General features: G+C 43.0%; 1 protein-coding gene across 1 annotated transcript in view; it reads left to right on the top strand.

The window, feature by feature from the left end:
• Window positions 1–21,532, top strand: part of tbrg4 (transforming growth factor beta regulator 4) — a 51,959-nt gene extending 30,427 nt beyond the window's left edge. Inside the window, exons 3-11 of the mRNA XM_047035494.1 lie at window positions 9,361–9,678; window positions 12,116–12,290; window positions 12,400–12,557; window positions 12,719–12,826; window positions 12,964–13,108; window positions 19,140–19,385; window positions 19,579–19,690; window positions 19,819–19,933; window positions 20,579–21,532. Coding sequence (XP_046891450.1) covers window positions 9,361–9,678; window positions 12,116–12,290; window positions 12,400–12,557; window positions 12,719–12,826; window positions 12,964–13,108; window positions 19,140–19,385; window positions 19,579–19,690; window positions 19,819–19,933; window positions 20,579–20,680 — 1,479 coding nt within the window. The 3' untranslated portion in view covers window positions 20,681–21,532. The remainder of the gene's footprint in view (window positions 1–9,360; window positions 9,679–12,115; window positions 12,291–12,399; window positions 12,558–12,718; window positions 12,827–12,963; window positions 13,109–19,139; window positions 19,386–19,578; window positions 19,691–19,818; window positions 19,934–20,578) is intronic.
• Window positions 21,533–27,209: the final 5,677 nt, after the last annotated feature.

Below are 27,209 nucleotides of genomic sequence, written 5' to 3'. Positions count from 1 at the left end.
TGCAGAGGCGGCTGTTGGAGTTTATCCAAAGCTTTCCATGAGCGTGGCTCTTCACAAATTCCACCTATTTTTCCTTTCATTATCAATAGGGAACTTCAATGGTGTTGCAGCGCAGCTGGAGTTCTTGCCTCCAGGGAAGATGCAGTTGCGGGTGGTGGGAGACATCCTGAAGCTAGCTAGCTAGCTGATGTAAGCTACAATAACTGTACAGCAGGAGGAGCAATTCAGTGATCTGACGTAGATGGGGAGGAATGACGTAGATGGGGAATTTTTTGGCTCTGCCCATTAAAACCTGATCTGAAAATGAAAGAGAAACTGTTCTTTGGTCTAACTCCACATTTCAGTGCGAAAAAGTTTTAGCGCTTTGCACATGCTTTCAGGAACTAATTTCACACGTATATAATGTACTTAGAAGCAAAACATGGAATTTACTTTACAGGATCTTTAAATTGTCTTGATAATAAAAACAAATATTAAAGGAATCATTAATTGCAAAAACGATTTTACCCTGTCATAGTTGAATAACGACAGTTAGTTCAAGTCTTTTATTTGTCAGGTACACAGAACAACACAAGGTTAGACTGGGCACTGAAATTCTTAAGACAAGACAACGCAAGCACCTGGCATAACATAACATATAAGTACACGGAACATAATTGATATCTATGCTGAGCTTAAATAAGTGAAACTTCCTAAATATACAGATAGCAATAAATAATCAACTATACTAACCCTAATACTAAAACTTCCTAAGTTACAGATATCAATAAATAGTACACTATACTAACCCTAAATGCACATAAAACCTATTTCAACCCTATAACCTATTCTAACCTAAGTGTAGTACAGTACAATAGTGCAAATTTGCAGATCTGTGACTGTCAATATTCATCTATATTCATGAGCATACCATAAAAGGAGAAAACCTAGAGTTTTTTCCCAGGACAATTTCCCAGGAAGTACCGGGGGGCATAGAACAGCACCTGGGCCATTTTCAGCCCAACCAATGTCTCATACCCTATTCGGAGACCTTAAGGAACGTGTGAAAATATCCAAAAAACCCAGTCAATAACCCCTTTAAGCATTTTTTGCTCAGAATTGTAGCTTTTTTGCAAAGAAAGTGACAGAGGCAGTGTAGCGTTTTACCTTTTCTAGCAACAAAATATCTTATCTAGCGATGAGCGACAAATCTAGTGACTTTCCGTTACTTTGGCAAACTCCATTTTTGTTGATGAGCAGCAGCAAAATAACTAATTGTAGGCTACGTGTCTTGTCAAAGCAGCCATTCACGTTAGCTCACAGTCAAGTCATTGAACTCTGCGCTAAACTCAGTCTTAAACTCTCTACCTCAGTCACAGGCAAGTGAAATTGAACAATTTACTATTCATTGGCTAATTAAAGATCATTTTTTGTCGCCTAGCGTTAAATTTGGTCGCATATACAAGTGATTTACTCGCATTGTAGAGGGTTGCAGACTCAGTGATGAGCTGATGAGTGGGCAGACCCAGCTGAATCTGAGCTTCAGCCAATTCTCTCCTTTTCTTCCAGCTATAGGAAAAGCTGCTCACTATTGTCTTGCACAGGGAAATTGCCAGAGAGATGCGGTCATCATCAATGCCGTGTCCTGTAATAGAAAATGTAGAAATAAAAAATATTTAGTATGGTTTAACATGTAAAAATTAGGCTAACTACTTAAAAAAAAGTGTTTAATAGAATTTTTGGATGAATGTGTTTTAAATGTGCTTCATTGATAATAAACATGCTGGGACAACAACTTATGTTGTCTGCAGGAAGGGGAGATAATTGAAAGCTGAGTTTGTACTAAGTTGGGAGGTTGAGGAGTTGAGAGGTTGTAAAGCTTAGGAACCATTGGGGGATATTTATGATAGGACAGATGGCTAGAAGGCTATCTGTATTAGCTATTTCTGAGAGTGATTGCCCCACAAAGGTCAGTTGACCATTTTGGATGGTCAACTTCTAGAGTTTTATCAAATCAAATCAAAATCAAATCAAATTTATTTGTATAGCCCTTTTTACACGCAAGCATGTCACAGAGGGCTTCACATGCGCCCATAGAACTGCCCCTCAACCAACCTAAACCCTCAAGGAAGACAAGGAAAAACTCCCAGAAAAACTCCCACCGGGAGAAAAAATGGAAGAAACCTTGGGAGGAGCAATTCAGAGAGGGATCCCCTCCTCCAGAGACGGTTGGTAAGAGAGAGGAGCAGAACACAAGCTAAACATAGTCATACAGTGTCAATGGGTTATGAAACACCAAAATCCATTGTTCGGCTTTATAGACGTTGGATGGGACCGGGAAACTCGCTGTTGGCCGTCATGGAGACTGGATTCCGGGTGACGACCTGGTTCAGCGTTGGCAGACCGACGACCAAGCAGGTCCTGACAGCTCAAACCCCCCACACCACAGGGAATGTGTGGGGGGGGGACAGAGAGGAGAGCAGGGATTAGAGAATGCCAGGAGCAGCTAACAGTTACAGTCAAAATAGAATGAGATCCCCACCGGTCAAGTGTGGACTAGTGCAGCAATTTAACAGAGCAAAAAGGGTATTTGATGCAGCCCCACACACCAAAACAACGACAGCCCCCCTCAGTTGGAACATGAAATCTGTTCCAGGGGAAAGAACTCTAAAGTAGGTTATACTTATACGAATAAGGATGAAAACAGCCAGTCCCCCGTTGTCTCCAACTAGTAATAAAAACTATAACAGTAACAATATACAGCAACGGAACTATAATAATAATAATACTAACAATATACAGTAACAGGTTTACTTTATTTGTAACATCTAGCTGGGCAATGTGAACATAAGCTATAATTAAAATTTAAAAGTTACATGTGATACACACATAGGCAAGCACACATCCCAGGTTTACATAGAAAGTACACACATACTTCCCTTTAACAATCATAGAATTGACTAAACAAGAACGTTTTTAATCTAGTTTTAAATGTCGAGACAGTATCAGCTTCCTTAATTGAGATGGGTAATTTGTTCCAAAGAAGAGGTGCTCTATATGAGAACGCCCTACCTCCAGCAGTTTTTTTCTTAACTTTGGGTATTACCAGATAGCCGGCATTTTGAGATCTTAGAGACCTTGCGGGGCAATAGGGTGCAAGGAGACCGGAGAGGTACAGTGGTGCCAATCCATGCAGAGATTTGTAAGTTAGTAGTAGAACTTTGAAATCAGCTCTGGCTTGGATAGGGAGCCAGTGTAAAGAGATAAGAGTCGATGTTATATGATCAAACTTTCTAGTTTTAGTCAATAGTCTAGCAGCAGCATTTTGCACCCGCTGTAAGTTTTTTAGGTAGGTAATTGGGAGGCCAGAGAACAACACATTGCAGTAGTCCAATCGGGACGTAACAAAAGCATGTATTAGTTTTTCAGCATCATCCTTTGAGAGGAATTTTCGTATTTTGGCAATATTACGTAGATGGAAAAATGCTGTTCTGGTGATTTGCTTAATATGGTACTCAAATGAAAGGTCTGGGTCCATTGTGACTCCCAGATTTTTTACCAGCTGGCTTTGAGATACTTTGACGCCGTCTAAGTCTAAGGTTAGATGGGATAAATTATTTCGGTGTTTTTTCGGACCAAAAATTTGAACCTCGGTTTTATCCGAATTAAGAAGAAGGAAATTTGCAGTCATCCAAGTTTTCAACCCGGAAACACAGGTTTCCATAGCATGTGGAAATTCTCCCGGCTTTATAGACATGTATAGCTGAGTATCATCTGCATAGCAGTGAAAATCTACCCCAAAACTTCTAATTATGTTTCCTAAAGGCAACATATAGAGTGAAAATAACAGAGGGCCTAAAACTGAACCCTGTGGTACTCCGTATTTTACAATGGAGCTCCTGGATGAGCAACCATCATAGTGGACATATTGTGATCTATCAGATAGATACGATCTGAACCACTGAAGTGAAGTACCAGAAATCCCAACATAGTTCTCCATACGTTCCAGGAGAATCTCATGATCTACAGTGTCAAAAGCTGCACTTAGGTCTAGAAGAACAAGGACAGAGCTAAAGCCCGCGTCAGAGGCTAATAATAGATCATTGACTACCTTGGCTAATGCAGTTTCAGTGCTGTGGTGAAGACGAAATCCAGACTGGAGAGGTTCATAGAGCTGATTTGAGGAGAGGTGCTCAGTGAGCTGTTTTGCCACAGCTTTTTCCAAAATGTTGGAGAGAGATGGCAAATTTGAAATGGGCCTGTAATTGCTAAGACAACCTGGATCCAGGTTTGGTTTTTTAAGAAGGGGCTTGATAATAGCTTGTTTGAAATCGTCAGGGACTTGTCCAGTTACAAGAGATTCATTAATAATACTAAGCATGGGCGGTCCAATAATATGGAGAAGTTCCCTACAAAGTTTGGCAGGGAGGGGACATTTTATGACATTTTACTTTAGGTTTTAATATTAAGAAGGAAGTTTTTGGGAGGATTATTTCTGTAAAATGTAGAGCACTAGCCAAGTCACTGAAGTTTAAAGCTCCAAGGCTTGCAAGGCCTTATGATTTATTATGATTTGACGATTGCTGCTGCCCTGTGCTTATCCTCTATTACCTGACCTGTGGTTTAATTGCTTGCAGTAGATAGACCTGTATATAAAAATTGAGACATTAAGTTATTAAATAATTATAATATATACATTGTTATAATAATAATAATAATAAATATAGCTGCAAGCAGCAATGGCGGATTCCTCCTTCAAAATGTTGTAAAATTGACATAAAAAATAGGGTTAGAGTTACACTGGGATTAACCAGAATACTTGAAACTGTAATTACTGTCAGAATAAAAAATAAACCTTTGTACATCCAACTGGATTCGAACCCACCACCCTTCACACATCAGTACTGCCTCTCATATTACTAAGCCATTTACAGACTTAGACATCCGAATATTCCGTTTTGAATCAGAAAATAAGACATTTCTCCAATGGCACCCATTGTCAGATTTGGTTAAAGTTCAAACAGCTGTAATTTAGTCCTATTTATATATGGGACATAAAAACGGGACAATGGGATGACTGGGTTGCTGCTGTAAAGAATAGCTTACTGGTAGTGCTTTAAAAAGGTTGCTTGGGGTGCCATAACTTTTCATGTAAGGGAATTTCAAATCATGCCTAGAATCAGTGGCGATTTGTCCTGTCTTAGGTTCCTGAAATGAATTTGCGCAAAATGGCAACATGTTGTAAAATTAACGAATAGATAGTTACGAATAGATTAACCAGAAGACTTGAAACTGTAATTTATGTCAGAATTTAAAAAAAGTGTTTGTACCTCTGACTGGATTCGAACCCACCACCCATCACACATCAGCACTGCATCTCATCCTACTAAGCCATTTACAGACTTAGACATTAGATCATTCAGCTTTTCATCAGAAAATAAGATATTTCTCCGATGGCACCCATTGTCAGATTTGGTTAAAGTTCAAACAGCTGTAATTTAGTCCTATTTATATATGGGACATAAAAACGGGATGACTGGGTTGCTGCTGTAAAGAATAGCTTACTCATAGTGCTTTAAAAAGGTTGCTTGGGGTGCCATAATTTGTCATGTAAGGGAATTTCAAATCATGCCTAGAATCAGTGGCGATTTGTCCAGGCTTACGTTCCTGTAATGAATTTGCGCAACAGGCTGAACAATCAATATACTTCATTCGAGGTAATTCGGTTGTAAATCTGACACTACCATGCGTATATTCCAAGTAGCTAGCTACCGTTGTAAACCTGGCTTGTTTTGCAGTGGTTTACACAGTCTCGCTAAACAGATGATTGGAGTGTTGTTATAGGCTCAAATAAAAACTAATCGCTATGCTTTTCAACCAAAGGATTGACCGGAAGATTAGAAACCATTCTATAAAAAAAAAGATGTTTGCCTTTGACTGGTTTTGAACCTACAACCCTTCATTTACCAGCACAACATCTCATCCAATTGGGCTATTGCTAGATCTGTACTCTGCCACGTTCAGTCATCAACTGGATAATAAAATAAGATGTTTCTCCAATGGCAAGCATTGTCAGATTTGGTCCAAGCTCAAACAGCTGTAATTCAGTCAGATTTTCACATATCAAGGTGAAACTTTGCAGGGTACTTCAGGGTAGGGCTGGGCGATATGGGTAAAAAAATATCGATATAAATATTTATATTTACATTCGATAACGACAATTAAACGATAGACCACAGATCTGTAGTAGTAGCTAAATAAGTCTCCTCCTCAACTTTTTCCCTACACTCAGCATAAAGTTTAGGATATCTCCAGAGGTCCGCAAACGATTTACGGACCTAGCAAGCAGTTGCCTTGGAGATGTTGGCGTCTGCTCCAGATTTGTCGTGTTTGATTTGGTATTTTCCTACGTGTTGTTATATTATATAAAAAACTAATATGGACATTTCGACAGATCTAGCAACACCTTTGTAAGCAGAGATTTGTCAAAACGTTTGTTAACCGAGACTGTAGGTCGAGGTCAACAAGAAGTCCACATTTGCAGTTTGTCGTATTACCAGACTTGGTAGCCACCTGTTTGTTTACTACACCAATTATCACCGAACATTGCTCTGCTCTTTGTCGGATTTCAAAAAGCCAAACAACTTACAAATAACTGAAGAAGACGAACCCTTTTTATCAATAATTTCTTCATTGGAAGTTGCTCCCTCGCCATGGCTATCGCTGCCACTGTTTTCGGCAATAAGACTAATTTTCCGCGGTTAACATTAGCTACTCCACTCGAGGTGCTCAGTATATTTTAGTGAGCGTAGGCTAACATTTCTCCGCCACTTCCTGCTGCATCACAGAAATTAAATGGACTGCTGTTCCTAATTATTCTCTATCAACATTATCGATATTATTGAAAATGAAGTAATGTTACGATATCTTTATCGAGGGAAGTCTTTACTTCGATAGTTATTTTTTTCGATTTATCGCCCAGCCCTACTTCAGGGTGGTGTCATCTTAAAGCCTATTAGGTTTGAAAATCCATCATTCAAAATGACATTTGATTTAGTGACACAAGCTTATTGAGGCAATGTGGACATTTACATAAATACACCTCTTTCAGCCATTATGTATTTTATTCAACTGTCTTAAGTAACATTTTCAAATATGTCAATGATACATATCTGTACAACATTTCAAGTTAATTTGACCTTTTTTGTAGGAGGAGATCTATTTTGAAGGTTTTCCCAAATGATCACTGTACAGGAAAATCCATCATGGTGGACTTTATGGGTCCTTGAGGCTTTTTTGTTCCCCAGTTGCTCTTGGTCGACTAAGATTTTTTTAGTCGAGCTGCGGCATGGCAGTTTGAGATCTGATTCCCGCTTGTGTCATCATTGGTGAATTAACGAAATGTTCTACAGAAATTGTAGTTTATATTATTTAAGACAAGGAAAAGCAACTTGAATAATATATAATTTAAAAGAAAAGGTGTTACTATTTTCCCTTTCGTTAATCTGCGCTTAGTTTTGGTTTGGTATTTTGCATACGGCACGAGCACAATTGGCTGCAGAACTACAAACTCTGCCACAGCCTACTTTGTCGGTGTTATTAGTCAAAATGGCAAAGAAATCTGTGGTATGGCAGCATTTCATTAGAGTACATTTACAAAGTACCGGGTGACTCGAAAAACTTTGAATGCAAACAGCCAACAACGGTTTATTTTTCATAGTTCGACGTCGAATATGATGTAACCTACCACCTGAAAAACTTAAGTTGGCCTAGCCCTACTTCGCTCATGCTAATGGCTGGGTTGAAAAATGAATATGCCTATGAATCACATCCAAATTGAATGACATTATCTTCTCCGGCCAAGATAACAAAATCTTTCTCTGTTTCACCGTTCCCCACTCAGCTTCTACGTAAGTTCGCATGCTGCAAGTTCAGGCAGTGATAAGCGCGCTCTGATGATTTGCATGTTAAACAAACAATATTTTTAATTTGTAGTACATTGTAAGAGATACTAAATACCATCGGCATTCGGTTACAACAGGACTGGTGATACGAGTCTTATTATTAGTAGGCTATTAGCGGCTGAATCTGCAATGTCCAGCAGCCATTGAGTCAGATTTCGAAAATGTTGGTATGTTTTTTTGGGGGAAAAAAAAGGGTTTCAAATTTCGATTAGTCGATTTTCAGACGTTTTAGTCGAGTCTTGGTCGACCAAAGAAAATCTTAGTCGGGGACAGCCCAATAATTAGTTTTTTGAGTCAACAAGACAAACATTTAATGGCAAACAATTCAGTGTCATTCATTTTACAAAAATTATGCACCTCAACTGGGGAACGGGGATGAATGTAACCATAGCCTATAATGACTCCAAGCACAGAGCATGCAAGGAGATTGTAAATAATTGATGAAAGGTCATATACACATTTATTAAAGATTAGTTTTGACATAAACAATTATTTTGCTGAAACTTTACAACACCAAAGTAAGTGTAAAAAAAACTGTGTGAATGCTTTGCCCCATGTATGGTCAGTGTATATTTTTCTCTTACTTTTGGACTACAGGTTCAATCATTGTCTTGGAATCTGGGCCATTAATAAAGTGTCCTCCTTGCTCAGGTTTAATTAATGGCACTCTGTTACTTGCACTTGTACCACATTAACTCCACTGCAATACCTTAGCTCACACGCTTGCGACTCGTCGCCAAATATGACCTGTACAGCTAGTTGCAAGCGTGCCCGAGTCTCGGAGCTAGGAAAAAGGCGATCCACTGTTCTCTGCAAGACTGGACGAGCCGGAACTGGAAAGATGGCGCGGCCCATTTCGCACTCTCGCTTGCCTCACTACGCCTTTGAGCACTTTTCATAGAAATGAATGGGGACGCCATCTTGAAAGAGAAGCCTTCACGGCAATGAAATATGACTTAAAATAAGTTCGCAAGAAGACAAGAACGGAGAAAAACGTGGATTGATAAACAGCCATTATTTTTTGAACAGAAAACCTAGCTAGCTACCCATAACATAGTCCAGAGCTCACTGCACCCTTAAAGGTGCAATGTCCACTTGAACTTGTCCAGTGAATTATGTACGAGTAGTCCGCTGCACTCCCAAATATTTGAGGTCATACAGATACAATTTCGGGATCATATAACATTAATAACTACTTTTTATTTGTTAAATATATAATAAATAAGAGAAAATATGAAATTGGCCCCTCTGTGTGGTTATTTTGTATAAACTATTTATTCATTGAATTTACAGGAAATGTTCCATATCGTGATATGTATTGTTATAAATCTATATCAGGATATGAGATTTTGGTAATATTTCACAGCCTTAGCTGGGTTTATTCATCTCTTTTTATCCCCTGTGTTTTTCCACCTAGATTGGTACGGTGTGGAACGGCACCCTTGTTTCAGTCCTGCGTTCTCTGACCGCCCTGAACGTCCCTCTCGGGGCTGCAGTGGTTCGCTCTGTCCAGACAGAGGTGCTGTGGCGGATACGCAGACTGGCCTACAAGCAGTTGGCTTACTTGGTGGACTGGGGCACGGGGCGGAAAGGCCAGCCAGAAAAGATAGTTAACGCAGCGCTGAAACACCTGGAGCTGCGCTGGGCTGAGATCTCCGACCCGAGAACAGTCAGCACTCTGATGGCCAGAGCAGGACATCTGTCCCCTGCTCTTATGGACAGACTGGAAGACAAGGTAACACATGTAAAAAAATAAATAAATAAAAAACATGCCTTACCTCACTTGTTAACTCGTGTCAATTATCATGGCCAAAGCAGGATCACCATTGCTATGCCATGCTGTGGGAGAGAATAGACGATCTACCCAAGAAATATTTGGAACTACGATGGCAAAAAAGTGCTAGTGTACGTGTGTTGAGGTCTCTTGTTTTACTCTATTGCTGTGAAAGTACCAAGTCAATGAAGTAAATTCCCAAGTAAAAGTTTAAGACAAAATCTTAAGCATTTATTACAGATCTATAAGGTGCAGTTGTCTGATATTCTCAACTCTCATCTCAGAAGACTGGACCATGAATACAGGAATGAAGGGCAGTTAAATAGTATCACAATATGGGAGGTTTTACTCTCACAAGAAATGTCAGGTGGTGACAGTCAACATAGCCATTGTAAGCACAGATGGAAGACACCGCATTCATGGTACTTGATAGACTAGACTTTAGATAGTTCATAGAAATGGCCTTGATGTTCCTTCTATTTTCCTCATTAAGTATACACTTTGGTAACATTGTGACCTCGGACTCACACTAGTGTCCCAGACATTTTCAAGTTCAAGTTCAAGTCTTTTATTTGTCAGATGCACAGAACAACACAAGGTTAGACTGGGCACTGACATTTTTAAGACAAGACAACGCAAGCACCTGACATAACATGACATATAAGTACACAGAACAAATTTACATCTATGCTGAGCTTAGATAACTGAATTTCCTAAATATACAGATAGCAATAAATAAACGACTATACTAACCCTAACATTAAAACTTCCTAAATTACAGATAACAATAAATAGTACGCTATACTAACCCTAATGCACAAAAAACCTGTTTCAACCCTATAACCTATCTAATCCATCTAAGTGGAGTACAGTGCAATAGTGCAAATTTGCAGATCAGTGACTATGTCAATGACCAAACAGGAGCCTGGTGGCGAGGTACAGTAGTGCAATGTTACTGAAGAGCAACCAGTAGCTGAAAGTGACAGTGTACAAGTGACTAGTGTGCAGTAAAAATGTCCATATCAGTGTCCATTGAGAAGCCTGATGACCCTTGGGTAGAAACTGTTGTCCAGTCTGCGTGTGCGTGACCGGATGCTGCGGTAACGCCTGCCAGAAGGCAACGGGGTAAAGAGACTGAAGGATGGGTGGGAACAGTCTCTTAGAATCCTGCTGGCTTTCCTTAGGCAACGTGTGTGGTAGGTGTCCTGTAGGGCTGGGAGCTTCCTGCCGATGATGAACTCAGCAGAACGGACCACACTTTGTAGGGCCTTGCGGTCCCGGTCTGTGCAGCTCCCATACCACACTGTGATATAACCAGTCAGAATGCTCTCTATAGTGCATCTGTAAAAGTTAGTGAGGATGACTGAGTCCATACCAAACTTCTTCAGTCTCCTCAGGAAGAAAAGGCGCTTACGGGCCGCTTTGACCACCTTGTCTGTGTGAACAGACCAGGTGAGGTCATTGCTGATGTTCACCCCGAGGAACTTGAAGCAGCTGACCTTCTCCACTTCCGATCCATTGATGAATAGGGGTGCATGCTCCTCCTCCTGCCGCCTCCTATAGTCCACAATCATCTCCTTGGTCTTGCTGATGTTAAGAGGAAGGTTGTTGTCCTGACACCATGATGTCAGGGTGTCAACCTCCTCTCTGTAGGCTGACTCGTCACTGTCAGAGATGAGGCCCACGATTGTTGTGTCGTCAGCAAACTTAACGAGGAGGTTGGAGCTGTGCGTTGCCGCACAGTCGTGGGTGAACAAGGAGAACAGGAGAGGGCTGAGCACACAGCCCTGGGGGGTGCCTGTGTTGGTGATCAGTACAGATGAGGTGCGGTCACCGATTCTCACCACCTGTGGCCTTCCCGTCAGGAAGTGGAAGATCCACTTGCAGAGGGAGGTGCTTAGTCCCAGGTCCACAAGCTTGGAGACCAGTCTGGAGGGGATGATGGTGTTGAATGCAGAGCTGTAGTCAATGAACAGCATCCTCACATATGTATTTTCTAGTTGCATCTTACAAAGAACTAACTTATGGTTATGCAGGCATAAGCAAGCTTTAACAAACAGCATAAATACAGTTTATCAATGCTATAAGCAACATAATTCATAGACGGGTATAATTTCCCTCTTGGAATGACCAAGGGTCATGTTCTCATGAGCTAATATAGCATTGTATAGATCAAACATTGTTGTTATATTCAGAACATTATAAAAGTAATGTAGAAATCATTATTTGTGACCTCCACGTGTCAAGTCAATATCTAATCACTTGACCTCTCTCTTAAGTCCCTCACCTAGTTACCCCACCATAGAACCATTGTGCCCCTGTACCAAAGGTGTGTTTTTGCCTTTCACCTTTCCTCCTCTTGCTCCCCTCATCTCTCCATCCTCTCCTTCCCATTCAGGCACTGGAGCTGATGGAGGGGTTCAGTGCTGAGGACATCCGCAGGATGTGTTTGGCAATGGCCTCTCAGAGTCGAAGGTCTGTCCCCCTGCTCCGAGCCCTATCTTATCACCTCCTACAGAAACCCTCCCCCGACCTCAACACACCCCTACTGCTGGACATAGCTTTTGCTTATGGTACACACACACACAAACACACCTGGACACTCACAATCTGAGTATATCCCTCCTGTCTCTGAAGTCAAAATACATAATACTATATATAGTTTCTCTCTTGGTCCATCAGGGAAGCTTAACTTCAACCACACCCAGGTGTTCCAGCGGATGGCGTCGGAACTGTTACCCAGGGTGCCTGAGCTCAGCTCTGTCGATGTCACCCGCTGTGCCAAGTCTCTGGCCTTCCTCAAGTGGCTTCATCTGCCTCTGTTTGAGGCCTTCACAGAGGTGAGTCCCAGAGACAAAAGAGTTACAGCTATCCACCTGTGTCCACTAGTTCTGGCTAGTTTGACTTTGGCTTTAGGTCAGTGAGCTAATGCATATCAATAAGGGGTTCAGACCCAGATTACATGTAGCATTAATCTTTTTTTCTCTTGCTCCTTTCCCAGCACTACATTGTGAACAATCAGACCTATAACACTTTACAGCTTTGTAATCTAATAATGTCATTGGCCAAGCTTGGCTTCCAGCCAAGCAAAGGGGAGTTCTACGACAAGGTAACCATTTTGAGAAGGTGATAATGTTGAACAGTTAACAGTAGCTAGGCCTTTATGTCAACTCTCAATATCAGTGCACATATTGTGGCCTCTAGACAGCCTTAATTTTCCTCATTTGCATCCCTGTATGTGTGTAGGTCCACTCTGCCCTGGACAGTAGCTTCTCAGGCCTGGAACCCCACCTCCACACAGATGTGCTGTGGTCTCTGTGTGTTCTGCAGCAGTCCCGACCACAGTACTTCACCAGCTTCACACAGCACCCACACCTGACCAAACTCTCAGGTACACACACACACACACTACCCCCCTCAGCCCTCTCCCATACAGCCAGCACATGAATAGATCACTCTTAGATCACTCATACATACCATGCCACAGTGTTTCCCACATAATTAGATTATTTTTGTGGTGGTAGGCAGGGGGGGAGCAAGACATTGTAAACATTAGGGGCTTAGCCCAAAGGAAGGTCCTGGTAACGGCCTGATGTGAGTGTATACACAGACTTACATAGAAATGCACCCCCTACTAACTCTGACAAGGAAAGTGCCACATTACATGCAGGGTGCATTGCGTGGCAAGACAATACAGCCCTGCCATGCAATGCCCCCCCCTGCAATTTTTTGTTCTGTATATCCCAGCATCAAATGATTGTTGCTGTATATTAGGGGTGGAACGGTACACTGAAGTTACGGTTCGGTTCATACTGCGGTTCAGACATCACGGTTCGGTACGAGTTCGGTACAACGGAGGGAAAAGCTAAACAAACCAGGTTCCTCTACGAGTGAATATGGGCGCATTGAAGATGACATGTAAATTCCGATTGCGTCAGTGATTTTTATGGCCCTATTAGTATGTGTATCTAAAGGCTGGTTAAGCACTGTAGGGAGGAGAAGTTGGACAGGTTTTTTTGTCTCGTTCCACTGATTGGCACAACTGGGTGATTGCGTCTGATATTTTTAGTCATTTAGCATACACTCTTATCCAGATGCATTATATGCGTTAGCATGTTAGATGTAAACTCCTCAAAAAAAGTTAGGAAACGTTAGTTCGGTTGATTATTCCCCCCTTTCAATAATACCAATTGGTATTGTATTTTATATCGTTGGAAAGCCTGATTAGCCACCTTTACAACGTACAACCTTATATGCATTAGCATGTTAGATGTATTTCCACTCACATTCCCCACAACACCGACACACAGTGCTTGTCTTATCCACCACTCTCTCGCCTGTACTACTGTAACTGAATGGGAAACCAAAGTTTTCCCAAACTTGCGATCTTAGTGGGTCTGCTATCTCTCGTGGGTCGCCACCACTCATACTCGTCCTTAGTGCTGCTAGCTATCTCTGACTCACGGCACTGGCGCCATAGACTTATATATTAATAGACAAAGCTAGATTTGTCTTCCAAGATGGCATCCCCATTCATTTCTATGAAAAGTGCTCAGTGGCGCAGTGAGGCAAGCGAGAGCGCGAAATGGCCCGCGCCATCTTTCCAGACCGACTCGTCCAGTCTTGCGCAGAAGGTTGTTCCTGGCTTCGAAATTCGTGCATGCTTGCAATTAGCTGTACACGTCATACTTTCGTGAGCTGGAGATAAGGCATTGCAGAAAACTGTCAGAATGTGGTACAAGTCCGATCAAGAAGCAGATACATGTGAAAATCAATACTATTAGTAGTGATGGGAAGTTCGGATAATTTTACTGATTCGGTTCTTTGAATCTCGTTCAGTAAAATGAACGATAATTTTTTCGAGTCATTCGTTCATTTCAACGGGGGGGCGGCATTAAAATAATGTATCATGACAGTTTGTATGATTTGGTCATTTACTATCACACTAGCATTTAATTATCACGGCAAACAATTACAATGCACTAAACTGTAAGTGTAAATGTAAAGTGAAAATAACAAAACCAGTCAGTATGATGAATGGAGCGAATATCATTTTTATCACTCTTACTAAAACAGCGGCCACGCTAAAGAGAATGAGGAAACTGCTTCCTCTACTAAAAAATACAATGCAGGTCACGTGAAAAATGATCCAAAGACTCGTAGTAAGACCGAGTCGGGAAATGAACGAATCGTTTGTTCCTCCAGCTACCAGTACAGAGCCTATGCAGGTCACGTGAAAAATTATCCAAACACTCGTAGAAAGACCGAGTCGGGAAATAAACGAATCGTTCGTTTCCTGTAGCTACCTGTGCAGAGCCTATGCAGGTCACGTGAAAAATTATCCAAAGACTCGTAGAAAGACCGAGTCGGGAAATGAACGAATCGTTCGTTTCCTCTAGCTACCAGTACAGAGCCTATGCAGGTCACGTGAAAAATTATCCAAAGACTCGTACCCGAAGACTGAGTCGGGAAATGAACGAATCATTTCTGTTTACTTGGACGAGCTTATGCAACAGTCCCGATGCGCGGCCACGAGAAAATGAACGAATCACTCTTTGAGAGGACTCGTTACTCCCGAGTCCTTGTAAGGATTCGTTCAAAATGAACGAATCGTTCACGAACGACACATCACTAACTATAAGTACTGTAGTATTATACGTGCAGGGCCTATACGTTGTTCTTTTTGCTTTGTGTTTTTAGTTTGACTGCTTAAGTATCGTGTCGGATTAAAGAAACTTCAAATGTATATATGGCTCTTTTGTGCTCGTCCCCTGTTCGTATTGGCGAGCACGTGTCCAGACAACATTTCTTGACCTAAGCAAATAAATGGGGTGCTGGTTTACCCATTTCGGATTGGTTTCAAACATAGCAAAAATCAGGAAAATAAATTATATGAAAAAGCTAGTAATATGAGCCAGGTTCGAGAATCGAACAAAATTATTGGGGGAGATAGTTTTAGATATGTTGACTGGAGTTAACAGAATGAAAACGACCGTTTTCATTCAAATGCAATACCACCTACATCCACCTGGGCCGTTGCCTCAAGCTGAGGGTTTGGGGTCTGGGCGGCGCCAATCAGAGCTTCAGAGCTAAAGTGGGGCAACAGATTAGGTGTCCTTAAAGAACACGAGTATCTAACAGTAGTTCCGCATTACATTAATTAATTTGCAGACAAGTTTTTTATTTTTTATGTTTATTTTTATACCGTGTATCCTCTGAATTCACCGAATCGTGGCGCCCGCACTGTTTCGGTTCAATACGAATACATGTACCGTTCCACCCCCACTGTATATTGAGGAAACTAGTATGAGTAACCAGAGTAAGTTTCATGCATGTGGCACTTTCGTAGTCAAAGTTAGCAGGGGGTGCGTTGCATGTGGCCTGCCATGAAATGCTATCTACCCGCATATGTTTCTTCCCTTTTACCCCAGTATTAGGTACATTTAATATGTGTATAGGTTTGGCAGGTCTGAAAACGGAATAGTCCATGGTAGGAAGGGGATTATAATTCTTTCATTGATTTCATTGACAGTAAGAGTAATATTTCATATCTTAAAAAGGATTTGATGGTGAGAACATTTACTTTGATGTTGGTACATATAGATGTTTGAAGTATGGTACATTTGAAGTACTTGTCTTTTGTAGGCTATAGGCATGTGAACCTTTGGTCAGTTTTCAGGACAGCTGATAGTTTGGATGAGAAGGCTGTTGTTTTCGTAGCCTAGACCTATGCGCAGGCTAACTGCATTAAAAGCACATGCTTTTGAACCTATAAATTGGTAAAAAGAGCCATGTGAAATACTCTAAACCTGCTAAACAGAATACATTTCCTTCCGTAATCATAGCTGGACCATGTTGTGGGGCAAGACTTTTAAGGATTTTGTGTTGAGAAGAACATACTCAAACAATACTCTAAAAGTACCTAAGCACAGAAATATTCACATGCATAAAACCGATCGTACGCCAGGTCCTGCGCACCTTTCCTTTATAAATCACAATCAACGTGACACAGACCCCGCCTTGCCTCCTCCCATAAATGAATAAGCAGATGGACTTTGAATGCGCTCCTGAGGTCATTTCTTTGTCTAAATTACCGTATTTCTTTGAATAAACGGCGCCCTCGAATAAACGCCTCACCAAAAATGAACGTTATTTAATAAATGCCGCCGTGTTTATTCGTCAAGTGAATTTTTATACATCACACCGTGTGCGTGAAAACCAGCGTACACAAGCTTTTCGTGAATAAGCAATGTTTATACATGAGGCCCCTGGACTTTTCTCTCGCCACCGGGCTTCCTTTGGTATGGTAACTGTCGTCGAAATAATAGTCTAAGTTTTTAACCAATATAAAAATGTAAAACAGCACGGAAAAGGCAGCAAAATAGGATGCAAAGTGTTTATTCGAATCCAACACAAAGGATTGATTCCAACAAACGAGTGGACCCCGGAGTCCGACTGAAACTTTTCTCCGGACATTTGCTTATATATTTTTACTCCATTATTTTATGCTATTTTATCATTGGTACATTGCATGTAGTCACAGATTCATGTATGCATTTCACACTTGGTTGGTCCATTGTCACAGACTTTGCATAGCCTGGACATTCCCTAACTCTCCCCCATCCAGTGCCCACGTTGGGCCTTGCAGCCCAGCTGCACAGGTTATACAGAGTTTAAGGACATAAATCTGTCCCCTGATATCTGGCGCTTGTAGTTCTCAATATCTGGGCCTTGTAGTCTTTCATGGGAGAGGCCTACACACACACTTCTCTCTGTTGCTCTCAAACTTTATCTATCTGGACTTCCACATTTTGGCCTGTATATCTTCTACGTTTTAGTGGTAATACTAATCAGTCAACAGCTTTGCATCTGGTTTTCAGTAATATAGCATATAACAGTAATAAAGGTGATTAAGAGGTTCATTCTCAATCATATAATCCATAATCATTTCAACTATATAATTACAGCAGTATGATGCTTTTTTCCACTACATAACCCTCATGTTTCACGCAAGCGGCAATCTCCGGGGCTGAAAAATGCGTAATGTGCAATACCGCCAATGGTTGCCTCCCCCCCAAAAAATCCACAATTTGTTATATTGTAATTAGCTAGATTCACTTCTTCTTAGCAGTGTCTTGGTGGTCCATCTCAAAATAATTCGATAATTAAGTAGATATTAGGCCTCAGAGATCAGTATATTTGGGGGTGTGGCTAGCTTAATTGACAGGTCCAGTCTGGAGTGATTGACAGCCCGTTTGGACAAGGGGGGTCTTCTCGACGGAAGCTGACGATGTTTGCAGTGACTTCGCACAGTTTACTAGCCAGGTGCATGGAGGCAAGTAGAGGAGAAAGGCCATTAACGAGGTGGCTTCTCAGTCAGACCTGCCCATGGACCCGCCCTTCGCCCCTTCACAACTTCGCCCTCTCATCCAAATATGGTCACTTCTGGTTCCAAAATCCAAGATGGCGACCAGGAAGTGCGTTTTATTTTTTAAGTGCAAAAATCGAGGCTTTCACAAACCAATGGGTGATGTCACTATGACTATGTCCATCTTTAATAAACAGTCTATGGTTTCACGTCACAACACTGAATTGTAGGCAATTACCTTAAGTCTGCAAAAATGCAGACTTACGAAAAGGGTACATAAAGGTCTCAAAATGTCTGCAATAGAGCCCTCACGCACTTGACGATTTGACAGTGGGACAGTCCTAAGCCCTTACAGACTTGGCGAGAACGCACCTCAAAGTCCATGAGTCTGTTAGGGTCGAAATTGGGAACGGGCCTAACCGTAAACTCCGTAAACTCCGGATTGATTCTCCTGCCGTCTTCTCTGAGGGAAAAAGCAGTTCCTCATGCTCTGAATCAATAGCATATGGGGAGAGAGGGGGCTATTCACAGGCTGGTCCGTTGTAGAGAGAGATTGGAGCGCGGCCAGAAGGAGCTGTGTGTATAAATGCGCTATGCCCAGCTCTCCAATTATTATTTTTTTGCCATGTTAAACAGTAAAAAAAAAATTTGAATGAAATATCAACTTTTTTATTGTAGCGGGCCGCCACAAATAAATCAATCAAAGGGAATAACTGAATGCCATAACAAATTGGCCAATAAACACAAGTCAAACAACAAATGGATGTCCCAGGTAAGCAACACACCTACCCAGACTTCAGTCTGATTTTAAGTCAATTTTCAGGTTGTGGACATAGAGGATCCTACATACTGATCAGTAGAGGGCAACCTGCCTGAGTTCTTCAGTTTCACTATGACTTTGGTGTACTTGGGATTCTTACAGAAATGTGGTGGCCTATGCCACTGTACTTTCTGTTTTTCTTACATGGTCTCTACATGCCTCTTCTCTCAGTTGTCATTTTCTTCATCTTTTATTTTCTTTCACTTTTTCTCTCACACTGAAACACGTCTGCAGAGGGAAGTCATACCAGGGTTGTGAACTATCGTCTGAAGCTCCTTCACATCGCTGCAACACTTCAGTTGGAGCATCCAGACTCGGCAAAGACTGTTTCCTTACAACCCCCCGGGCCACCCCCCACCCCAGCGGCCCGCCGCCTCTCCCCTCTGCAGAGTGGGCTGAAGGGGGCACTAGAGGCTCTGGTGGGGGAGAGGCCAGAGGCTTTGCGTACTGGGGTCAGCACTGTGCACGGCTGGACCATAGGTGAGGAGGTCAGGGAGAATATGTTGTCTCACACACCCCGATTAGTTCCAGGCTACGCAATAACAAAAATGTCAGACAGAATCTGTCACTCCAATACTTAAATATTTTTTGCAATTGAGTTAATGTCCTTTTATTTGTATTGAAATATTATGTTATTTTAATGGCTGTATTTGTCATGTATCATTCTTCCAAGATGGTGAGATGGTTGTTGACAGTGAGAACAAGCCAGTGGACCTTGTGGGGTTGATTGCTCCTCACCTGCCTGCTGGAGGAGGGAACAAACTGCTACCTGTTGGGGCACGAAGGTGAGTGTGGCTGGGGAGATATCCCTCTTCCGTGTCAGACTTGCTGTTTTTTCTCCTTTGTCTCTCTCTGCTTCTCTCTTGAAATATCTATTTATTTCAACTTTTCTTTCTTTGTATTTCTCTATCAGATTGGCGTTCCTGGCCTGGGAGTTCCCTCATTTTGGATCCAGAAGTAAAGACCTGCTGGGGCGCTTCACCATGATGAAACGGCATTTGCAGCTGGATGGCTTCATCACTGTGCAGGTGTGGCAGGGAGGGTGTTATATTAGTTATATTAGTTAGCCTCAAGGCTAATGCTGCCCTATGCAGGCTTGTTAGACTCAATGCTAATGCTGTCCTATGCTGACTAATTAGCCCCAATGCTAATACTGCCCTATGCAAAACACAAAGCCTCAATGCGTATGCTGCCCTATGCAGACTAGTTAGCCTCAATGCTAATGCTGCCCTATGCAAACTACGTTGCCTCAATGCCAATGCTGATCTGTTCAGGGTTGCCATGTTGGCTCATATAGTGTGACACTGTGTACCAGACAAAGCTGGTGCCCCTGGTTATTAATAGGCTTGCCATTCAGACCGAAGCAGGGGGGAAAACAGCAGCATCTCCAACTCATCTAGGCCAATCCTAGCTCTCTGTCTCATCTCGGCCAATCTCCTTAGCCAATGATGTTACTCCAAGGCCCTGAGTTTGAAGGTGTACAGTGATGCACGCTGGGTAAACTAGGCCATTGAATCTACCTGGGACAAATCTCTTCTGGATTTTGTATAGCTGGAGGGGCTGAAGGTATTGATGGACGTCGGACAGTCACACCTAGGAATAGAGATGCATGGTGATGATGCTTGTGTACTTTTGTTCTTGATCTTAAACCAGTCCCTTTTGTCCCTCCCCAGGTGCCGTACTATGAGTGGGTGGAGCTAAAGTCTGATAGACAGAAAGTCGCGTACTTGAAAGATAAAATAGGGAAGGCTGTGGCAGAGGACATGGCCAAATGACCTGACCTGACCAATGAACTGCACGATGGACTTAGCTGGAGCCACACCCAACACTGAACATACACATATGTTGTACACGCACACACACACAAAATTAAACACTTAAGTGCTAATAAGTCTGGTCTTGCATCCAAGACTGCATCCAAAGCACTTGTTCTACCTCTGTTCCCTTGGTGAGGCATGGGGCTTTCTCTGTTGCTATGGAGATGCCACATGAGAGTTCTGAGAAAAAGAGTGAATGTGTGTGTGTGTGAGAGAGAGAGAGAGAGAGAGAGAGAGAGAGAGAGAGAGAGAGAGAGAGAGAGAGACACACAGACACACAGACAAAGGAAGAATACAAGAGTAGTCTTTTGTTACTAAAGAGATGTGTCCCCAAGTGACATTCTGGCCTTGGAGCAAAGCGCATGGTGGGTATCATAGAATCAACGCCATGAATGAGCTTTATATGACTTGTGAATTGATTAACTAAATATCATTGATACTTGTGATGTGCGTGTGCGCCTATTAATGCTCTTAGTGTGTGTGTGTGTCTGTCTGATGGTGTGTCTTGCCAGTTTGGGGTGTGTATGTAAGAATGTGCAGTGTGAGTGAGGTAGCATGAGGTGTGTCATCTAGACAGAAGTGTGATATTCAGGCAGAGCACGTTATTGCATGGCACACCACATGCAAACAACCGCAAATGAATAACTAAGGTGGTAGAAGAGGGTGGACTCGCAACCATATATCCGTATTCCATTATGTGGTTGTCCACACACACACATACAGGAAAAGCTTTAAATCTGCCTGTGCAGTCTGTGGTCAGTCTTGCCAAGTGCTGTTGCTCACGCCCATGCTAATAAAGATGACAAATTTTGTGACATCCTGTCTCTATCTGAAAATGATTTGTTTGTGCTGCGAGTGGGACTTCTGACTCATTTGCTTCCATAACAGAACAACATCCTTCTCCCCTGGTTCACCCGTGTGTTAAAGGAGGTACGACATGCAGTGTGTCCACCTGGTCATTACCAAGTACTAAGGCGACGGAGGTCACATACACAAACACACACAACCACACACACCACTTTCCATATCCCAGACCAATACATCTTTTTACCTGCAGGGACATTAGGATGGCTGATGTAAGAAAAATGGGTGGCTGAGGTGTGTGTGTGTGTGTGTGTGGACGAAGAGGGTGGGTGGCTGTGGTGGAGTAGGAGTGGACAGTTGGAGAGTGGCGGAGAACAGATGTTGGAGGGAAGACATTGGGGTAGGATCTTTTGAGAAAGCAGAATCACACTGAACACATTCAAGCTGTGGGTGAGAGTATGAGAGGGAGAAACAGATGGCATCAAAACATTCACAAACACAAATAGAATCCATGTTTCTGTGAGGTCACAAAATGGTTAGTAACAGTAAATCGGCTGTACAAGTCAGCCTACCACAGAACAATTCCGCTGCCGAACGATTCCCGCAAATGCTCTGCTAATGGACTGATTGACTGATATGAGTCTCAGTAGCAGATCCCCCCCAAGCCTAGCCAGCTCCCCCCACCAGCCATGGCCTTAGCCTAATATCTGGTGGAATAATTATTTTCCATCAGTAAAAAAAAGGGAAGGAGAGAAAAGAAGGCAAGGGGAGACCATTACTCTTGTGTGATGACGATTGGCCGCCATGTCGTTTGTCATTTGGGGAGTAGTGGGCTGTCAGCATCTTCAGTGCTAGAGGGAGGTACATTTTCTTTCTGCCGCGATGGCTCAGGACAGCCTTAATACCCCCGACGCCCCGACCGTGGGAAGCTTGGCATTGCCATGGAAACTATCGGGGATGATCGCATCCCTCGCCCCTTCTCATCTTCTCTCCCCGCCTCCTCGTGACTAAGGCTGAGAGAGAACTGAAATAGCAGTCTAGGAACGAGGGATGAGACAGAAGAGGAGGTGGAGAGAAGAGGCAGATGCTCTGGGCTGGGGGAGGGGGTCTGGCTAAGTACCTTCTAACCCCCTGTAGGGCAAAGTGGAAAAGGATGTAATGTAGACGGTTTCATCCTCGTCTTCTTTTTGTCTCTTTTCTTTTCTATTCCACCCTTCCCTTGTTTTCTCCATTTTCTACAGTGCCGTCTCCTGTAGAATCGGGGGCATCACTGAGACAGCAGCAGAAATCTGCTGACATCATTTCTGAGGATAGAGCCAACGTCTGGGAGAAAAGGAGGGAGGGGGGTGGCAAGAAAGAGGGGACAGGAGCACAGTAATGAGAGTGAATACTGCAGCCCTTTTCACAGATTCTACACACACAAACGCACACACTCATACATTGCATCGTTAGGCACACACACCCGCAAAAGCAACAACAGCATCATCACAGCTTTGCTTTACTGCACCACACAGAGACTGTCTCTCTCTCTTTCTCTCTCTCACTGTCCCTCCTTCCCTCTTTCTCACACACACACACATTGACACGTGCTGCAGGGGAAGATCTGAGTGCTGGGTCGCTATGCATTTAGCCCCCTCCTTCTTTCTCTCTCCCCTCTCTCTTTCTCTCTCCCTCATTCCCTCTCTCCCTCTCCATGTTCACCTTGGCTGTTCCGGCTGCGTGGTTTATTGTTGCGTCAGAGCCAGAGAGAGCCAGAGAGAAGCATGCCAGGGGAGAGTACGTACAGATCTGTCCCCACAGCGAGAGACCCAGAGCGGGGAGCCGAGGAGACAGGGATTCCTGGACCAGGTAGGACCACAGGGAGAGGACAGGAGATGGGGTAAGACAGGGTCAGGAAAACGGGAGGAGAGAAAGACAGAGAGGAAGACAGGATGAGCACGATAGAGCTGTTTGTGACGGAAATAGATCCTTGCTTGAATACCATGTGCGGAGTAGATAAGGAGGAGAGATTAGATTAAGTACATAATGTCTGAATGTCTCTCCTATCTGCATCTCTGTCTCCCTGTCTATCTGCCTGTCTGCCTATCTGCTTTTGTTCCTGTGTACCATGTTTTTTAACTGCACGCTTTTCTCAACATGGTCTCAACCCGTCATTTTATATACAAACCACACCCCATCCCTAAATCCCACACCAGCCATGACGCCATCTAACCTATTACATGTCCCCCTCCGCCAAAACACACGCACTTTACCCGCTTGTGCCTTAGTCCCAGTTCCATCCTATCCAACCCCCTCCTCTTTTCTCTGTCTGCCCAGCGGCCGTACATGCTCCTGAGGCAGGGGGGGCGACTCCTCCCTTCCCTTCTTTTCCCTTCCCCAGTCTCATCTGGGCCATGACACAGCAACCATGCCACACTACAATGCAGGAGCCAGGAGCAGAATGTCTCCCTGCTGGAGAGCAGCATCAGCAGCACTGTACAGAATGCAGGGCTACATCCAGCCAGCTAGCTACAGACCGTTAAATGTTGTCAGGAGCTGTCAGAACAAATCTGAATGTTTGCATTTTAGAATGAGACTATGGTTTCATCTAATGGTTTCACTGTTATGGACTGCTGTTCAGCCTTGGTTGTGTATGAAACTGATACTTACAACGATAGGGATAGTGGGTGAAAGTAAAGAGAGGGGTAAGGAAAAAGGGATGAAAGTATATGTCTTACAGTAAAAATATTGAGGGACAGAGGGCTGAAAGGAGGATGATGGATGTTTTTATGCCCTGTTGAAGGAGAAAGTAACAGACAGAGGGCCAGAGGAAAGAGGGAGAGGTAGAAGGAGAAGACAGGATGTGAGAAAGGATGAGGGGAGATGGGTGTTTTTCTGTTTAGAACAAGGAATTTGGTGTGTTTCACAGACTGCAGTTTTATATTCAGTCGTTGTGACTCACACACAGTGGGAACTGGAAAGCTACTGTCCAAATTATGTTTATGTATTATGGAAACCAAGACTGTTACTGTTAAGGTACAATCAAACATAACTTAATAATATATATTTGCACCTGTATCAGTTAACTAAGTTGCACTTGTATCAATTATCAAACAGTTTTATTTGTTTAATCCTGACCACCAGTTAGAGTGTCGTATTACCCCACTTCTCCAAGAGCAACTATTTTTCATTTCATCCACAGAACACAATTCTCCCAATGCACAATATTCTAAACAAAGGTTTGATGAAAGAGAGAGAGAAAGGATTTGACAATTTTAATAGACAGACACAAATAAGGCTTACAATATGAGGCCATTGGTCCCTGGAGCTCCACTCTGGGCCTGGGACTCTTGTGGAGTGGAGGCTGAAATAGAGGCTCCCTGTGGGGCATGCATGTGTGACACAGCTCCAGTCTTCCGCAGCCTGCTCTTCTATATGCAATTGGCAGGGGGTTCAATGGCCCAGCCATTGAGATCCCTTCGCAAGGCCAGAGGCCCAAAGGGGTGTTTGGTTGGTGCTGCTGCTGCTGTTGTTGATGGGATGAACCAGACTTGCTAGTGGATACAGAGGCAGAGAGACGTGAGCAGTGGGTTTATGATGCCCCAGAAGGGTTGCTTCTGTGTTTACCATACATGCTTGGGGGGGGTTTGGATATTTAGAAAAAGATGCAGGGATACATTTAACTTAAAATGTTAAATGAGAGTGCTGGATTTTGTGCTGTGACTTTTGGGGTCAGACTGTAGATTAGTTGGTTGCAAAACAAGTATTTTTTTATCTCAGTAGGGAGACTTGCAATTTCACTTGACCTCCCCTAGTGTTAGTGATAAACAAATGTGTGTGTGAATATTTGTGTGCACCTACAGAGGGCTTAGCCTCTTAACATGAGTCAGAAATGGCACTACCATGAACAACCCCCAAGCGAGACCGAACACACACACACACATATACACACTTTAAGGGTTGTTATTGGGGCCATGATGGAGATAGTGTGGTGGCTACAACTGCATAGACGTTAGCTACAGAGATAGAGGAAGGAAACAGGGAGATAAAGAAAGACAAACGGATTGATGGAATTAGAGGACAGAGAGGGTTAAATGGAGGATGATAAAGATCCAGAAAGAGCAAAAGAAGCGGGGAGACAGAAAGAAAAGGATGGATGGGCAAAGAAAGGGAAAGAGTGAGAGAAGAGGTGGGGGTTATGGAACACAGGGTCCATTAGTAAGTGATATCTGGATTACTGGCAGTCTGTGTGTGTGTATGTCTCAGAATACAATAATGGACAATCAGCTGGACTGAAGTCAGTGTGGAATGGTTATGTTCAGTAGAAGAATTGAGGTCTGTTCTCAGTGTGTGTCTTCCTGTATACCAGGGTGTCTGTACAGGCCACTGTACAATCACTGTAGGTGTCACATACCCCCTTTCCACCAAAGTGAACCGGGAGCTAGTTTGGAGCTGGTGCTAGAGCCAGTTTGGAGCTGGTACAAGAACGGAGCTTACTAAGAACCAGTTTGCTTTTCCACGGGCGAGAGCCACCACAGAGCCACGTCATTATGTCACTCTATACATCTCATATTTCCCAGCAACGCTAGTACGGTAGCGCCAAACACAAACACAACATCAACAATGGCGGACGTTTCGTTGCTGTTGTTGCTCATGGTTTTGCGAACCTACATCGGTATGCAAACACGGCGCATCCGACGTGTTTGTTCAACTCGCCATTTGTATGGAAAGAGTCGGAGCAAATTTACGAATTAGCAGTTTCATTAATAAAATAAGCACATTTTCAGCAACTACACTGCCCACTTCTCGATACATTTTCATTCATATTCTGATTTACAAGTACCGTTTAGCTGAAATATGAATTGTAAAAACTTAGAGCAATGTCGGCCAAAGTGTTTTGTTGGTCACGGTAATCCCGCCCCAAGCGGTTCTTTATTGATTCGTAAACTAGACCAGCTCCGAAGTGGTGCTCGTTGCGAGCCACGTACGAACCACGTACGAACCACTTTTCCGGTTCCCAGTCTGTCGAAAGAGAAAGAACTGGTTCGCGATTAGGCAACGGCTCCGAACCGGCACCCAAAATGCGTTGGTGGAAAAGGGGTAACAGAGCTTCACGTCTTTCTGGGTCACTTTTGAGTGAAATGCTGTGAGGATGTTTTATGAAGTGAAACTGAAGCGTTGGAGCTTATTCTGATGATGGAAAATCTCCTTGTCGACTCACTCTCCCAACTGATCTGGCCTCTCCTCTCGCTCCTCCCCTTTGCTTCCATTTCAGTCCTCTTTCCTTTCATTTGCTCCCTGTGATCGCTCATTCAGGTTGACATGTGGAGTGGATGGTGTGGTAGAGAGAAAGAAAGAGAGAAGTTGGGAGACAGAGTGGCAGAGATGTGTGTGTACGTGTGTCTGTGTGTGTTTTTGCTAGACTCAGACACAGTAATTTAATAAAAGCATCTGGCTAATCTGACAGTCTAATCATTATGTAGACAGACGGACAGATCAGACAGACAAACAGAGAGTGAGGATAGCCAACAAGGGTCCTCTAGATGTATGCTAGGTTCTGGTAGGGAACTGTTTGATGCTGTGTGACATTTCAATGGCATTAGAGTGTCAGTGTGTGGGAGGTAGAGGGAGGTTCAAGGAGAGGCATGAAAGGACTGAAGTGAGCCAAAGGACACCTATTCTTTTGCAATGGGTTTTCATCTCT

The sequence above is a fragment of the Hypomesus transpacificus genome, chromosome 2 (genome assembly GCF_021917145.1).
Source record: "Hypomesus transpacificus isolate Combined female chromosome 2, fHypTra1, whole genome shotgun sequence".
In the NCBI taxonomy this organism is placed as follows: Eukaryota; Metazoa; Chordata; class Actinopteri; order Osmeriformes; family Osmeridae; genus Hypomesus; species Hypomesus transpacificus.
This window is presented reverse-complemented; position numbering and strand designations above follow the sequence as displayed.